The sequence below is a fragment of the Ranitomeya imitator genome, chromosome 1, assembly GCF_032444005.1.
Source record: "Ranitomeya imitator isolate aRanImi1 chromosome 1, aRanImi1.pri, whole genome shotgun sequence".
Lineage (NCBI taxonomy): Eukaryota > Metazoa > Chordata > Amphibia > Anura > Dendrobatidae > Ranitomeya > Ranitomeya imitator.
The window spans coordinates 555,919,323-555,934,489 of record NC_091282.1 but is presented as its reverse complement, the minus strand read 5'-3'; the positions used below and the strand labels follow the sequence as shown (position 1 = coordinate 555,934,489).

The 15,167-nt window shown below is 44.3% G+C and overlaps 1 protein-coding gene across 4 annotated transcripts in view; it reads right to left on the bottom strand.

Annotated features, from left to right (window-relative positions):
* LOC138678876 (tetraspanin-33-like) overlaps nt 1-3,916 on the bottom strand; it is a 162,349-nt gene extending 158,433 nt beyond the window's left edge. For 3 of the 4 annotated variants that reach the window (XM_069767756.1, XM_069767757.1, XM_069767759.1), the window contains exon 1: nt 3,773-3,916. In XM_069767756.1, coding sequence (XP_069623857.1) covers nt 3,773-3,829 — 57 coding nt within the window. In that variant the 5' untranslated portion in view covers nt 3,830-3,916. The remainder of the gene's footprint in view (nt 1-3,772) is intronic. The other variant, XM_069767758.1, reaches the window with a different exon arrangement.
* Nucleotides 3,917-15,167: the final 11,251 nt, after the last annotated feature.

Here is a 15,167-nt window from a genome sequence, read left to right as displayed (position 1 = left end):
CCATATAGTAATGAGGACCCACAGAGTGTAATGCGGCCCCATACTGTAATGCAACCCCATAGAGTATATTGCAGTCCCTGAGAGTATATTCCAGCACCATAAAGTGTAATGCAATAGAGTGTATTGCAGCCTCCTAGAGTGTCATGCAGCCCCACAGAATATGATGCAGCCCTACAGAGTATGATGCCATTCTACAAAGTATAATGCAGCCCCACAGAGTATGGTGAGGCCACACAGAGTATTATGTGGCCCAACAGAGTGTAATGCAGCCCCATAGAGTGTGATGCAGCTCCATAGAGTATAATGCGGCCCCTGTTATGACCTGGTGGTTAAGAGGCCACACTGAAATGACCTGGTGGCTAAAACGCAACATGGAACGAGCTCTGAGAAGGTGGTATCTCTACTGACCGCGGTCCCTAATCCTAACAACACAACTAGAAATAGCCGTGGGATGTTCCTGACACTCCCTAGACACCTCGTCACAGCCTAAGATATAACTACCCCTAAAGAAGGAAATAGAAAGCTATCTTGCCTCAGAGAAACCCCCAAAAGGAAAGAGAGCCCCCCACAAATATTGACTGTGAAAGGAGAGGGAAATGACGAACACAGAAATGAAATTAGAGTTCAGCAAAGGGGAGGCCAATACTAAACTAGATAGACAGAGAGCAAAGGATACTGTGCGGTCAGTATTAAAAACTACAAAATCCACGCAGAGTTTACAAAAATGAACTCCACACCGACTCACGGTGTGGAGGGGCAAATCTGCTTTCCCAGAGCTTCCAGCTAGCCTAAATAAGAAATGGTGACAAGCTGGACAAAAGAGACAAAATGCAAAGCAATAGAGTCCAAGCAAATGGACAAACAAACTAGCAAAACTTATCTTTTGCAGACAAGGACTGGCCATATGAGAAATCCAAGGGAAGAATCAAATCCAACCAAGAACATTGACAGCAGGCATGGACTAAAGCCCAGAGCAGGTTTAAATAACAAACCCAGGCAAGGCGATTAGTGAAGGCAGCTGCTACAGCTACCTAACGGAGCAGCAGTTCCACTCGAAACCACCAGAGGGAGCCCAAGGGCAGAACTCGCAAACATACCATTAGCAACCACAGAAGGGTGCTCCAGAACGGAACTCACAACAGGCCCCACAAAGTATAATGCAGCTCTATAGAGTATAATGCAGCCCCACAGAGAATAATGCAGCCCCACAGAGTATGATGCAGCCCCACAAAGTGTGATGCAACCCCATAGAGTGTGATGCAGATTCAGAGAGTGTAATGCAGCCCCATAGAGTGAAATGCAGCCCCATAGAATATGATGCAGCCCCATAGAATGTGATGCAGTTCCATAGAGTATGATGTGGCCCAATAGAGTGTGATGCAGCCCCATTGATTGTAATGCAGCTCGATAGAGTGTAATGCAGCCCCTTAGAGTATGATGCAGCCCCATAGAGTATAATGCAGCCCCATAGTCCTGCAGTATTATGGCCACCACATACTCATTGATTTTAAAAAATAATACTCACCTTTCCTCATTTCCCCGCTGATCCGGTCTCTGCAGCACATCTACTCAGCAGCTCCACTGCCTGGCACATTGTGGAGCATGATGAAGTGATGTCATCACACTAGCTGAGTCAGATGTCAGACGCAGAGGGGGAATGATGAGAGAGGAAGTGTCACCTGACGCTCTCTCTTCCATCATTGCTTTCAACTGTATAAGACTCTATGATGCCGATACAGTTGAATGCGCAATGCAGGGGAATCTGGAGCTGGTGCTGGCACTGGGCCTCCCTGATTCATGAGCCCCATAGTGGCCACTGGCTGAGGTCCCCTGGGGGAGTGGAGGCCCTTAGCAAATACCTGGTTTGCCTGCCCCTAAAGACAGTCCTGGGTGAATGTTGAGATGATAGGAATCCAAAAATCTGCAGCACAAGGACTCAAAAAGAGGACACCAGAAATTTGATTTATATTTTCCTCATGACATGGTAAGTTTATATGAAGAACTAGATGGTTGCTTGGTTTTAACAATCCATTTATATGAAAAGGATCCTATAACAATAGACTACAGGTTGTAATAAGGAACCAGTAGCATATGGTTGATTTCCTTTCAGTTCCACCATAGGTGAAATGAAGCATTACACTGTTCCCATTGAAGCTGTCAGCATATTGAATAAAGCATATAAATAAAGATTATTATTATTATTATTGGCAGGGACTTGGAATTGTACAATAAGCCTGGATTTACACATCGTAGTGAAATGTTGGTGTGCTGTCTGATTTAGCACAACCTCAAACCCATTGAGGTTGTACTATGCTGGTGCTCAGAATGGGATAAAAAAGAACCTCTGAGTCTTATGGATCTCACACTTGGAATTGTGATGTTTACTTGATTTGTGATATTACCCTTGAAACTCAATGTGTCCATGTGCAAAAAAAATGGGCAAATTGCACACGGATGTGTGACTGTAGCATAAAGGAGATATAGAACACACAAAACAAATAGATATAATACTACACAAATAGAAGCACAGGGCATAAAGATACTAATTACATAGTTCGAGGCGTAACACAATGCTAACATTGGTATGATAGGATATACAGGAGGAAATAGCAGGTGTCAGCGGAACGAACGCAGAATAACTACAAATTATTCAGTGATATGTAATGACCCATACACCCATAAATGCATGTAAATGAAAATATACCCATGTTGTATACCAAAGGTATTGGCAGGAGATGTAATATGAAATGTATTCCCTAGGGGGATAGGCCACTGCCAGAGGTGTCTATTGGCAGCTGTTTACCACTCTCTGTTGAAATTAGCATGTACACTTGACTGATTCAAGAGTGCATGTTTATAGGGGAGTGGAAAGGTAGATGAATTGCCAGCATAAGGGGCAGTGTGAAAGGTAGAAACACCTAAATGCTTTGAAATTGTAAGTATTCCACATCCGCAATTAAAGGGGTATTCCCATCTCCAAGATTCTATCACAATATGTAGATGTGATGATTATAATAATAATGTTAGCAAATACCTCCATTTACAAATGTAGTATAGTTCGTCTGATTCGCTATGTCACTTACCCCATGTACAGGGCATTACAGTAGCTTAGGTATTCATGGTTATTACCACTCATATAGTTAGTTAGCTAGTTAGATAGTTAGTTAACGCTTAGTTCCTCATAGTTTGTAAGCTTAAGAGCAGGGCCCTCATTCCTCCTGGTATCTATTTTGAGCTGTGATTTCTGTTATGCTGTAATGTCTATTGTCTGTTCAAGTCCCCTCTATAATTTGTAAAGCGCTGCGGAATATGTTGGCGCTATATAAATAAAACTATTATTATTATTATTAGTGGTTGTAACCATGGATGCCTAAGGTCATGGGGTAAGTGTTATAAAACGAATCAGAAAAACGATGCTACTTTTCTAATTGGAGGTATTAGCTAATATTATTCTTATTACACCTACTACATATTGAGATAAGATCTTGGAGATGGGAATACCCCTTTAAATAGCTTGCTTGGCCTTCTCCACATACTTGATCAAATCCCTTTAAGCCAATATATCACCCAATTGATTTTTTCATTGGTAAATGAAACAATATTGCAGACATTCACATGAAAAATGACAAAGCTAATTGTATACAGTATATTACAACTACTACCAGTACATGTGCCGAAGAGCGGATTTACACTTAATTGCTCACTAAAGGCCATGCACACAAAACCTTTCATTTTTAACTCTGGAAAGAAGTAGATAAATGCATGTACTTACCCAAAATATATAGCAGGAAATAAATAAGGAATACTTCACCACCTGGCTGGTCCTCATTATCTCAGTGGTCAATGGTCTCTGATCCTCGGGACTGTAGCCTTTCTGTGAAATGTAGTGAGGTGGTGTACACAGACATTGTACTAGTGTGTGAGCAAGGGAGGAGTGAGGAAATCTCCAGACTTGTATGATCTTGTCACGTATGCAGTCTTCATGCTCTGCTTGGTAACTTGACAGTTCCTGTGCCGCCATTCTTGGGTTTACATTCATAAAAATTCGACATAACACATCATTATATATTATCGCCTTATAAAATACAAAATGTATATTTGTTATAACACCAACATGAACACTGTTGGTACTTTGAATTGTGGCATTTTTATTATCAAAACACACATGGCTTTGCTTATGCTTTTTGCTTCTGACTGTTGCCCTATGCTTCTCTATAGGTCGTGAAAAATGGTAAATTATATTAACCCCTTAATCCCATATGACGTACTATCCCGTCCAGGTGACCTGGGACTTAATTCCCATGGACGGGATAGTACGTCATATGCGATCGGCCGCGCTCACGGGGGGAGCGCGGCCGATCGCGGCCGGGTGTCAGCTGCCTATCGCAGCTGACATCCGGCACTATGTGCCAGGAGCGGTCACGGACCGCTCCCGGCACATTAACCCCCGGCACACCGCGATCAAAGATGATCGCGGTGTGCCGGCGGTGCAGGGAAGCATCGCGCAGGGAGGGGGCTCCCTGCGGGCTTCCCTGAGACGATCGGTACACGGTGATGTGCTCACCGTGTACCGAGCGTCTTCTCCCTGCAGTCCCCGGATCCAAAATGGCCGCCGGGCTGCATCCGGGTCCTGCAGGGAGCACTTCCGGGTCAGGATCAGGCTGCAGCTGCAGCTCTAATCCTGCCCGGCTGTATGTCAGATCACCGATCTGATAGAGTGCTGTGCACACTGTCAGATCGGTGATCTGTGATGTCCCCCCCTGGGACAAAGTGAAAAAGTAAAAAAAAAAATTTCCACACTTGTAAAAAAAAAAATAAAAAAAAAATTCCTAAATAAAGCAGAAAAAAAAAAATATTATTCCCATAAATACATTTCTTTACATAAAAAAAAAACAAAAAAACAATAAAAGTACACATATTTAGTATCGCCGCGTCCGTAACGACCCGACCTATAAAACTGGCCCACTAGTTAACCCCTTCAGTGAACACCGTAAGAAAAAAAAAAAAAAAACGAGCCAAAAAACAACGCTTTATTATCATAACGCTGAACAAAGAGTGGAATAACACGCGATCAAAAAGACGGATATAAATAACCATGTTACCTCTGAAAACGTCATCTTGTCCCGCAAAAAACGAGCCACCATATAGCATCATAACCAAAAAAATAAAAAAGTTATAGTCCTCTGAATAAAGCGATGCCAAAATAATTATTTTTTCTATAAAATAGCTTTTATCGTATAAAAGCGCCAAAACATAAAAAAAATGATATAAATGAGGTGTCGCTGTAATCGTACTGACCCGAAGAATAAAACTGCTTCATCAATTTTACCAAACGCGGAACGGTATAAACGCCTCCCCCAAAAGAAATTCATGAATAGCTGGTTTTTGGTCATTCTGCCTCACAAAAAAATCGGAATAAAAAGCGATCAAAAACTGTCACGTGTCCGAAAATGTAACCGATAAAAACGTCAACTCGTCCCGCAAAAAACAAGACCTCACATGACTCTGTGGACCAAAATATGGAAAAATTATAGGTCTCAAAATGTGGAGACGCAAAAACTTTTTTGCTATAAAAAGCGTCTTTTAGTGTGTGACGGCTGCCAATCATAAAAATCCGCTAAAAAACTCGCTATAAAAGTAAATCAAACCCCCCTTCATCACCCCCTTAGTTAGGCTAGGTTCACATTGCGTTAATGGGTTAACGCTAACGGACAGCGTTGCACGGCGAAAATGTCACAATTAACGCCGTGCAACGGGTCCGTTAGCACAACCATTGACAGCAATGTGATTTTCAGGTGTAGCGCATCGCTAGAGCGTGCCATTTTCGGCTCGCGCTAGCAAGGTGCCATTGTTTTGTGGCGCGCCTCAGACGCTGCTTGCAGCGTCCGCGGCGCGCCCGAGGTCCGATCCCCGATCTTCCAGAGCGGGGACGTTAACGCGACCACTAAACACGACACCTAAAAAGACATTGTGTTAGCGCAATCCGCTAGTGCTAAACGGATTTCCCTAACGCAATGTGAACCTAGCCTTAGGAAAAAATAATAAAATTTAAAAAAATGTATTTATTTCCATTTTCCGGTTAGGGTTAGGGTTAGGGTTAGGGTTAGGGCTAGGGTTGGGGCTAGGGTTAGGGTTTGGATTACATTTACGGTTGGGATTAGGGTTGGGATTAGAATTAGGGGTGTGTCTGGGTTAGGTGTGTGGTTAGGGTTACAGTTGGGATTAGGGTTAGTGGTGCGTTTGGATTAGGGTTTCATTTATAATTGGGGGGTTTCCACTGTTTAGACACATCAGGGGCTCTCCAAACGCGACATGGCGTCCGATCTCAATTCCAGCCAATTCTGCATTGAAAAAGTAAAACAGTGCTCCTTCACTTCCGAGCTCTCCCGTGCGCCCAAACAGGGGTTTACCCCAACATATGGGGTATCAGCGTACTCGAGACAAATTGGACAACAACTTTTTGGGTCCAAGTTCTCTTGTTATCCTTGGGAAAATAAAAATTTGGGGGGCTAAAAATCATTTTTGTGGGAAAAAAAAGGATTTTTATTTTCACGGCTCTGCGTTGTAAACTGTAGTGAAACACTTGGGGGTTCAAAGTTTTCACAACACATCTAGATAAGTTCCATGGGAGGTCTAGTTTCCAATATGGGGTCACTTGTGGGTGGTTTCTACTGTTTGGGTACATCAGGGGCTCTGCAAATGCAACGTGACGCCTGCAGACCAATCCATCTAAGTCTGCATTCCAAATGGCGCTCCTTCCCTTCCGAGCTCTGCCATGAGCCCAAACAGTGGTTCCCCCCACATATGGGGTATCAGCGTACTCAGGACAAATTGAACAACAACTTTTGGGGTCCAATTTATTCTGTTACCCTTGTAAAAATACAAAGCTGGGGGCTAAAAAATCATTTTTGTGAAAAAAAAAAGAATTTTTATTTTCACGGGTCTGCGTTATAAACTGTAGTGAAACACTTAGGGGTTCAAAGTTCTCACAACACATCTAGATAAGTTCCATGGGAGGTCTAGTTTCTAATATGGGGTCACTTGTGGGGGGTTTGTACTGTTTGGGTACATCAGGGGCTCTGCAAATGCAACGTGACTCCTGCAGACCAATCCATCTAAGTCTGCATTCCAAATGGCGCTCCTTCCCTTCCGAGCTCTGCCATGCGCCCAAACAGTGGTTCCCCCCCACATATGGGGTATCAGCGTACTCAGGACAAATTGGACAACAACTTTTGGGGTCCAATTTATTATGTTACCCTTGTGAAAATACAAAACTGGGGGCTAAAAAATTTTTGCGAAAAAAAAATAAATTTATTTTAACGGCTCTGCGTTATAAACTGTAGTGAAACACTTGGGGGTTCAAAGCTCTCAAAACACATCTAGATAAGTTCCTTAGAGGGTCTAGTTTCCAAAATGGTGTCACTTGTGGGGTTTTTTAATGTTTAGGCACATCAGGGGCTCTCCAAACCAACATGGCGTCCCATCTTAATTCCAGTCAATTTTGCATTGAAAAGTCAAATGGCGCTCCTTCCCTTCCGAGCTCTGCTATGCACCCAAAAAGTGGTTTACCCCCACATATGGGGTATCGTCGCACTCAGGACAAATTGCACAACAACTTTTGTGGTCTAATTTCTTCTCTTACCCTTGGGAAAATAAAAAATTGGGGGCGAAAAGATCATTTTTGTGAAAAAATAAGATTTTTTATTTTTACGGCTCTGCATTATAAACTTCTGTGAAGCACTTGTTGGGTCAAAGTGCTCACCACACATCTAGATAAGTTCCTTAAGGGGTCTACTTTTCAAAATGGTGTCACTTGTGAGGGGTTCCAATGTTTAGGCACATCAGGGGCTCTCCAAACGCAACATGGCGTCCCATCTCAATTCCAGTCAATTTTGCATTGAAAAGTCAAATGGCGCTCCTTTCCTTCCGAGCTCTGCCATGCGCCCAAACAGTGGTTTACCCCCACATATGGGGTATCGTCGCACTCAGGACAAATTGCACAACAACTTTTGTGGTCTAATTTCTTCTCTTACCCTTGGGAAAATAAAAAATTGGTGGCGAAAAGATTATTTTTGTGAAAAAATATGATTTTTTATTTTTACGGCTCTGCATTATAAACTTCTGTGAAGCACTTGTTGGGTCAAAGTGCTCACCACACCTCTAGATAAGTTCCTTAAGGGGTCTACTTTCCAAAATGGTGTCACTTGTGGGGATTTCAATGTTTAGGCACATCAGGGGCTCTCCAAACGCAACATGGCATCCCATCTCAATTCCAGTCAATTTTGCATTGAAAAGTAAAATGGCGCTCCTTCCCTTCCGAGCTCTGCCATACGCCCAAACAATGGTTTACACCCATATACGGGGTATCAGCGTACTCAGGACAAATTGGCCAACAATTTTTGAGGTTCAATTTCTTCTCTTACTCTTGGGAAAATAAAAAATTGGGGGCGAAAAGATCATTTTTGTGAAAAAATATGATTTTTTATTTTTACGGCTCTGCATTATAAACTTCTGTGAAGCAATTGGTGGGTCAAAGTGGTCACCACACATCTAGATAAGTTCCTTAGGGTGTCTACTTTCCAAAATGGTGTCACTTGTGGGGGGTTTCAATGTTTAGGCACATCAGTGGCTCTCCAAACGCAACATGGTGTCCCATCTCAATTCCTGTCAATTTTGCATTTAAAAGTCAAATGGCGCTCCTTCCCTTCCGAGCTCTGCCATGCGCCCAAACAGTGGTTTACCCCCACATATGGGGTATCAGCGTACTCAGTACAGATTGTACAACAATGTTTGGCATCCATTTTATCCTGTTACCCTTGGTAAAATAAAACAAATTGGAGCTGAAATAAATTTTGTGTGAAAAAAAGTTAAATATTCATTTTTATTTAAACATTCCAAAAATTCCTGTGAAACCCCTGAAGGGTTAATAAACTTCTTGAATGTGGTTTTGAGCACCTTGAGGGGTGCAGTTTTTAGAATGGTGTCACACTTGGGTATTTTCTATCATATAGACCCCTCAAAATGACATCAAATGAGATGTGGTCCCTAAAAAAAAATGGTGTTGTAAAAATGAGAAATTGCTGGTCAACTTTGAACCCTTATAACTCCCTAACAAAAAAAAATTTTGGTTCCAAAATTGTGCTGATGTAAAGGAGACATGTGGGAAATGTTACTTATTAAGTATTTTGCGTGACATATCTCTGTGATTTAAGGGCATAAAAATTTAAAGTTGGAAAATTGCGAAATTTTCAAAATTTTCGCCAAATTTCCGTTTTTTTCACAAATAAACGCAAGTTATATCGAATAAATGTTACTACTAAAATGAAGTACAATATGTCACGAGAAAACAATGTCAGAATCGCCAAGATCCGTTGAAGCGTTCCAGAGTTATAACCTCATAAAGGGACAGTGGTCAGAATTGTAAAAATTGGCCCGGTCATTAACGTGCAAACCACCCTCGGGGCTTAAGGGGTTAAAAATGTAAAAAAAAAAATGCTGCAAAAACACTTGAAATTTCTGGTTTAAAAACACTGGAAATAAAGTGTGTGCTAAAAGTCTTTACTGTTATGATGAAAACTGGAAAGATAATTGAGTTTTATAAAGGTTAATACTAGTGATGAGTGAATAGACTCGTTACTCGAGATTTCTCGAGCACGCTCGGGTGTCCTCCGAGTATTTTTTAGTGCTCGGAGATTTAGTTTTTATTGCCGCAGCTGAATGATTTACATCTGTTAGCCAGCATAAGTACATGTGGGGGTTGCCTGGTTGCTAGGGAATCCCCACATGTCATCAAACTGGCTAAGAGATGTAAATCATTCAGCTGAGGTGAGGAAAACTAAATCTCCGAGCACTAAAAAATATTCGGAGGACCCCCGAGCGTGCTCGAGAAATCTCTAGTAACGAGTTTATTCGCTCATCACTAGTTATTACCAAAAAGTACAGCAAAGAATATGCTGACCATCAACAGTTGTGGAAGGCCCAATCCTTATAATTACTGGAGAGATTGGGAGCAGCAGATCCAGAAGGAGATACCATGTACAACTGGAGATGAATCTGTGCTAACAATAGTAAAAGATGCAGAGGAAAACCTGTAATGGCATCAATGCAGTATTTTATTTGTATGTCAATGCGTTTTGAAGCACACCGGTTTCTTCCTTAGGCCGGGGTCAGACGAGTGTATGGCATCTGATGCGAGAGCATCAGATGCGATATGCTAATGACCCTCGGCTTCTGCTCTGCTGCGACCGGGAGCCGAGTGTCATGTGTCTGTGCTCCGAGCCTCTCCCACAGAGAGAATTGGAGCACAGCTGCGGAGGAGGCGGAGAAACTAATTTCTCCATCTCCTTCATTGCCGGCATCAGCGTATATCGCACCGCACTCGGATTATATCTAAGTGATGTGCATTGTCTCACTCGCACCCATAGACTTATATGGTGCGAGTGAGCTGAGACTCAGCCGAGTGTCGGTGACAATCGCAGCATGCTGCAATTTCATTCACAGGTATAATACGGCCAAGAGAAAAAACGCTGATGTGAGCTGCCCCAAAGATGAATATTGGTCCGAGTGTTATGTGATGATTTATCTCAAAGCAGTCGCCTGTATTCTTCGCTAGTGTGACCCCGGCCTTAGAACAAAACACAGATGCCTGACAGGTTCATTTTAAGTGCTCTGGGTCGGACAAAGCAATTTACGTCCAATTTGTATGTTGTAAATATCATGGATTTCTTTGGATACCGGCAATGAATAGCAGATATAAAGATACCAATGCGTTTATCTTTCACTGACCTACATGCACAGTTTAGAGTGGTTGACTGTACAGACTGTACAGACAAAAAATTACTAAAGAGCTGTGTTCCTATAACTTATCCAAAATCAGCTGAACATCTTATGTAGAAATGGAAAAATGAATCCACACCAGCTAGTAAAAAAACGGAAACTAGGAGGAGGTTTATATTTTCCTATGTGTAATTTAATGGAAAAAAAGTCAGGATTGAAGCCTGAAATCGCAACCTTTAAACTAAGGCCGGGATCACACTAGCGATGAATACAGGCGAGTGCTATGAGATAAAACATCACATAGCACTCGGACCAGTATTCATCTATGGGGCAGCTCACATCAGCGTTTTTTATCTCGGCCGATTCTATGGGGCAGCGATTGAAATTGCAGCATGCTGAGATTGTCACTGACACTCGGCCGAGTGTCAGTTCATTCATACCCATATAAGCCTATGGGAGCGAGTGAGCCAACGCACATCACTCAGATATCATCTGAGTGATGTGCGATATACGCCGACGTTGGCAATGGAGGAGATCGAGAAATTAGTTTCTCCGCCTCCTCCGCAGCTGTGCTCCGATCCGCTCTGTGGGAGAGGCTCGGAGCACAGACGCATGACACTCGGCTCCCTCTCGCAGCCGGGCAGGAGCTGAGGGTCATTAGCATATCGCATCCAATGCCATACGCTAGTCTGACCCCGGCCTAAAGGTGACATTATTCCATGCCCTAGTTGTCCATAGCCCTCATACACTCTCGGTTTTTACTTGCTGCTAATTATTTTTGGACCGTTTTTCCACTGCTTATAACATTTCTGGTAGAAGCAAATGTCTTTTCAAACAGTCAAAGTCCTATAATAATAATTAGGAGAAATTTTTTTACACTGCCAAGGGCTATTGCTGTCATACCGATAGCATTAATGTTATAACGCAATGCTTTGTCTTTATTATCACGAAAGGGAAACATGTCTAAACAAGTCAGGCTTACATTTCAATGTCAACAGTCCATGAAGTATATGTTTTCCCGTGCTTATTGTGTAATGTAACAAGCTGTATGTACCTGGAATAGTATAGGACATACCGTATAAAGTACAGGAAATGCTGGCAGCCTATAATCCAAGGTGCATGTGCAATGGCCATCCCCTGAACCCAGGTATCCATTGCAATCAGAATATCCTTTATACTGTCAGTGAACCTTCCCAACAGCGACTATATGAATAAGACCCTGTGAGGGTCAAAATGTTATGTTCTTGTCGCCTCACCATTTTCTCTATCCCTGCACCTGAATTGTATTATTGCTGCATCTGTATCTGTGCAATAAAATTCTCACAAGCATCTATCAAGGGTGGGCAGTAATTGAACATTATGGTATAACTACAGTTATAGCTGAAAGTGTTGGCACCCTTGAAATTGTTCCAGAAAATATAGCATATCTCCCAGAAAATTATTACAATTACACGTTTTGTTACAGACATTTCCTTTGTGTGTATTGGAACAGCACAAATAAACTGAAAAAAAGGCAAATTGGACATCATTTGACACAAAACCTCAAATATCGTCCAGACAAAGTTGTTCGCACTCAGATCGGAGCATGCAGCCGCATAGCAATACATGCGCTGAACGCTCCACTCCTGAGTGCTGGGTATTGATGTGCGAGACTCATCCGAGTTTCAAACATGTGAGTTCGAGCCCTAAGTGTTGCACTCCAGCCGGCGGGTCCTGTCGCCAGGGTTATGAGTGATCGGGTCCCGCATGCCTGCAACTTTTCTCTGCCCCCCGCAGCATTCCTTACCCTGTTCGTGCTCCCATGGGGTTTCCCCTGGCTACAGCATTGTCCTGGTATGTCTCTTCCGCTGTTTCACTTCCTGGTTGTGGGGGAGCACGTGCAGCACCCCCAGGTAACCGGTTGCTGCAGTGATGTTGCCTTCCCTTCGGGGAGGGTGATGTCACACTTGGAGGCATAGGGTATCCTATCTATCAGGTAAGGCACTCGCATTCAACACAATCTAAATCTAGCCCAGGAGGGGGAGCTCAGGACCCGGATTCAGGCGAGCTCCCTTACACTTTATGTATCCTGGTCTGGAGGAGGAGCCAGTCAGTCTCATGGAGTCTGAGAGAGACAGTGGAGGGAGACAGTTGGTCTCCAGTAGCTGAATGACATCTGGAGCAGACATGGGGGCCGAGCAGCCACGAGGGAGCTGCTACCCCTGGAAAGAGAAGCAGAAGGAGAGTTGAATTTTGGAGGAGCTTAGAGGAAAGAAGCATAGAGGAGAAAAGGACTCAGGAAGGGAACAACAGAAGGACACCCTCAGAGTCAGAGCCCAGAAGTTGGGTACCAGGAGCCCAAGGTCATGTTGTTTTCCAGGACACGCGACAAAACTGGAGGGCAAAGCACTATATGTCAATTGCCTGTAACAAGTCTGAGGTGAAGCAGTGACCGTGAGAGCCGGGTCATCTAAGAGATCCTATAAACAGGCTCACACTGCCTATCGTACAGACATCTGTCTTAGGACAGGAGATAGGGGACTTGCACTGAGCTTCAAGCAGCAGGGACCTAATTAACTAAACAGTGCTAGCAGGAAAGGCTTACTGACCTCACCTGGTAAAGGGATCTCTTATTGCCTCCAAGCCGGCCGGACCACAGCTACCCTGTACTTGGTACCCTGGACTGAGGACTACTACTACCATCAGTAAACTAGGCAAAGACTTGCAAACCTGTGTCCTCGTTCTTTGCGCATTTATTGGCTTACACCATCTTTCCATACACCTGTGAAGCCTTGGGGACCCCACTTCATCTGTGGGAAGCGTTACCATCTTGCTGCCACATCACCCCAGAGGACCCCTTTAAGCAGCGTCGGTCCCTACTGACCGAACACCACACGTGGCATCGCGAAAATAGACATTACAAATCCCCTTAAAGACCTTTCCCTTTAATTGGATGCCCAGGGCCACGGACCGGGTCGCAGCCACCGTGACATCCCCTTTAAGACTGTACCCGGTATCGAGTACCCCGCTGCCCTGGCGGGGGGCTCCACACGCATAGGGTGCGCGCACACGCCGCTGACAAATGATTTAAAGGGCCAGCGCACCTTTTTTTCCTGTGACCATCTCTCAACCAATTGCTGAGAGATCTGTGGATATTTAAGGTCCTCACTTCCTCTGAGAGATGCCTGGGCAATTTTGTGCTATATTCTGAGTTGCCATTCTCAGATCCCAGACCTGCGCATTCTTGTTCTGTCTCATTTTTCCTGGTGTTAATACTCGGTGTTCTTTCTTCCAGTGCCATTGTTCTATCTGCCTACCTCCTGCCTGTGGACCCCAGTGGTACTCACTGGACCATTGGGTTGCATTCCTCTGGTTTCCTGGACCTCCAGTTCCCTTCACATATTTATTGTTTTTTCCTCCTGGGTCGGTCCCTCTGGTCTGGGAACCGTCTCACTAGAGCATCCCGGGCTGTGTTGGGACAATCCCTGTTACAGACCTCCCAACTGTCCCGAATCCAGCGGGACAGTCCCTATTTTGAGAGTCTGCCTCGCGGTAAAGGCTGTGATCTTACTTGTCCCGCACTGCACTGACTGTGATTCACCGACTGGTTGCTAAGAGACATCGGGAAACTTCCTCTGCAGCTTTTCTTTGTACAACAGAGCCGGAATCCCAGATGGCTGTTCTGTGCACACAGGACGTGTGATGAGGTCACAGGAGGAGGGGAGGAGTCAGGAGTCACATGATCAGGGGCTCCATGTATGCAGGAGGTTGCTGTGCTGGTTGTCATGGTGCTGGATGAGGGTAAGTTTATATGTGGGGTCAGGAGGGGTTTACAGTGTGGATGTAGCAGAGCCGTGTGTGTACGAAGGTGTATGGAGCGGAGACGTTTGTTAAAGAGGTGTACAGAGCGGAGCTATGTGTGTATGGAGCACCCCGAAGGGCTAGGGGGTACTCGGTACCGGGTCCTTCGGTTCTCAAGGGGGATGTCACGGTGGCTGACCCGGTCCATGGCCCTTGGGACGTCCGTGTTAAAGGGAGAGGTCTTTAAAGGGATATGTTCGTGACGCCACCTGTGGTATTCGGTCAGGGTGACCGACGCTGCTTAAAGGGGTCCTCTGGGGTGATGTTATGGCAGCCAGATGGTATACCTTCCCACAGGTGAAGTATGTCCCCAGGGCTTCCCAGTGTGTAGATGGTGGATGGTGTGAGGTGCAGTGAAGAACGAGGACACAAGGTTGCAGTCTCTTTACCTCTTTACTGAAGACTTCAGCATCCACAGTACAGAGCACTAGATCACAGGGCAGGTAGAGTCCGGCCGGTATGGAGGCAAATCCAGAGTCCCCTTATCCAGGTGGAAATCAGTAGCCTTCATCTAGCACCTCGGTGTTGTAGTACCTTATTGCTGAGTCTCT